The sequence below is a fragment of the Glossina fuscipes genome, unplaced genomic scaffold, assembly GCF_014805625.2.
Source record: "Glossina fuscipes isolate IAEA_lab_2018 unplaced genomic scaffold, Yale_Gfus_2 90507, whole genome shotgun sequence".
NCBI classification, from domain to species: domain Eukaryota; kingdom Metazoa; phylum Arthropoda; class Insecta; order Diptera; family Glossinidae; genus Glossina; species Glossina fuscipes.
The window spans coordinates 1-1,762 of NW_024004987.1; the positions used below are offsets into that span (position 1 = coordinate 1).

General features: G+C 34.6%; 1 protein-coding gene across 1 annotated transcript; it reads left to right on the forward strand.

The window, feature by feature from the left end:
- Positions 1-6: 6 nt before the first annotated feature.
- On the forward strand, positions 7-1,757 carry LOC119644112 (endoplasmic reticulum mannosyl-oligosaccharide 1,2-alpha-mannosidase-like; the record flags this gene model as incomplete). Its single annotated transcript, XM_038043636.1, has 5 exons — positions 7-34; positions 99-247; positions 314-505; positions 908-1,095; positions 1,175-1,757. Coding segments are annotated over exons 1-5 (1,137 nt in total), but the record flags the coding sequence as incomplete, so codon positions are not given.
- Positions 1,758-1,762: the final 5 nt, after the last annotated feature.

Genomic DNA, 1,762 nt, shown 5'->3' on the forward strand with positions numbered 1-1,762 from the left:
CTGGACACAATGTACATAATGGGTTTAGAAGATGGTAAACACAAAACATGATTTTTCTTTTTCTCATTTAATTAATTGACTTTTTTTTATATCTCAAGAGTTTGCAGAAGCTCGCAAATGGATAAGTGAATCACTTAACTTTAATATTAATCGCGACGTTAACCTTTTTGAAGTCACCATACGGGTATTAGGTGGTTTACTATCCACTTATCATTTAAGCGGTGATAAAATTTTTCTTAAAAAATCGGTAAATGCATGGAATAAATTGACTCGGATTTGTACTAAGAAAACTTTAATGGTATAATCACACTAGATTGAACTTACTAACCGTTTATTGCCGAGTTTTCTAACATTATCCGGTATACCTTATTCAGACGTCAACTTAGCTACCTTGACGGCACACGCTCCAAAATGGGAACCTGACAGCTCTACGAGTGAAGTTACTTCCCTTCAAATGGAGTTCCGGGACATAAGCCGCATCACAAATGTTTCATTATACGAAAGAGTAAGTAAATTCGTATTTAGAGAATGCTCGCCGCGACGGTGTACTATTTTTATAAACAACCTGCTAACGCATATATATATATATTGTTATTTTTAAAGGACGAGAAAGCAAAATCTTCTGCACGGTTTGCCAATTCTCTCCTAAAACACTCTAAAAACGCTATTATTCTAGGGCATCATTAGTGATTTGATGATTAAGTGAAATTGATGTATGTGCGCATTTAACGAAGATTTCGAAAAGCAAAAAAAGTGGTTTTCCATCTCGTTGCAAATTTCTATTTCTGCATTCGGTTAATTGTCCGATAATATCGATTTAAATTCTTAATTAAAGTGTTCTTAGTTAAAGTGTATTCATATAACATTAGAGGCCCGACTTTTATATGTTTGTCTATATTTCTCTTAGGTTGTCCAGCGAGTTAACGAAAAAGTTCACCTTTTAGAAAAGGATAAAGGTTTGGTACCAATTTTCATTAATGCCGATACTGGAAATTTTAGGAAATTCGCTACTATTTCTTTGGGAGCTCGCGGGGATTCCTATTATGAATACTTATTGAAGCAATGGATACAAACGGGCCGTAAGGAAAATGATTTGTAAGTCACATCAATTTTCAACTTTTCTTTCTATCAATATTTTTTCATCGAATCTTACTTACAAATTATGTGAAAATAGTCTGCTCACTGACTACCTTAGGTCGATAGATGGCATATTTTCTAAATTGTTGAAAAGAACACCAAAGGACAATCATGTCTACATTGGTGAACTGATCGATGGTAAAAATTTCAAACCAAAAATGGATCATTTAACTTGTTATCTTCCGGGTGCACTGCTATTGGGTCATCATTTCGGTTTACCTGATTCTCATATGCTTTTGGCGCGCGATTTACTTGATACATGCTATCAAACTTATATGAAGCAACCCACAAAATTGGCACCGGAAATATCTTACTTTGCTGTGGGCGCAAATGAGGATCTTGATATATACGTCAAACCTAATGATGCCCACAATCTCTTACGTCCCGAATTTATCGAAAGTTTATATTATTTTTATGCACTGACTGGCAATCACACATATCAGGATATGGGATGGATTATTTTTCAGGCGTTTGAAAGACATGCTAAAGTCACACATGGCTACACATCGATTGGTAATGTTAAAAATATTTTTAATACCAGACTGCGTGATTTGATGGAAACGTTTTGGCTGGGTGAGACGCTTAAGTATTTTTACTTATTATTTAGTGATAATCCCAAAGAAAT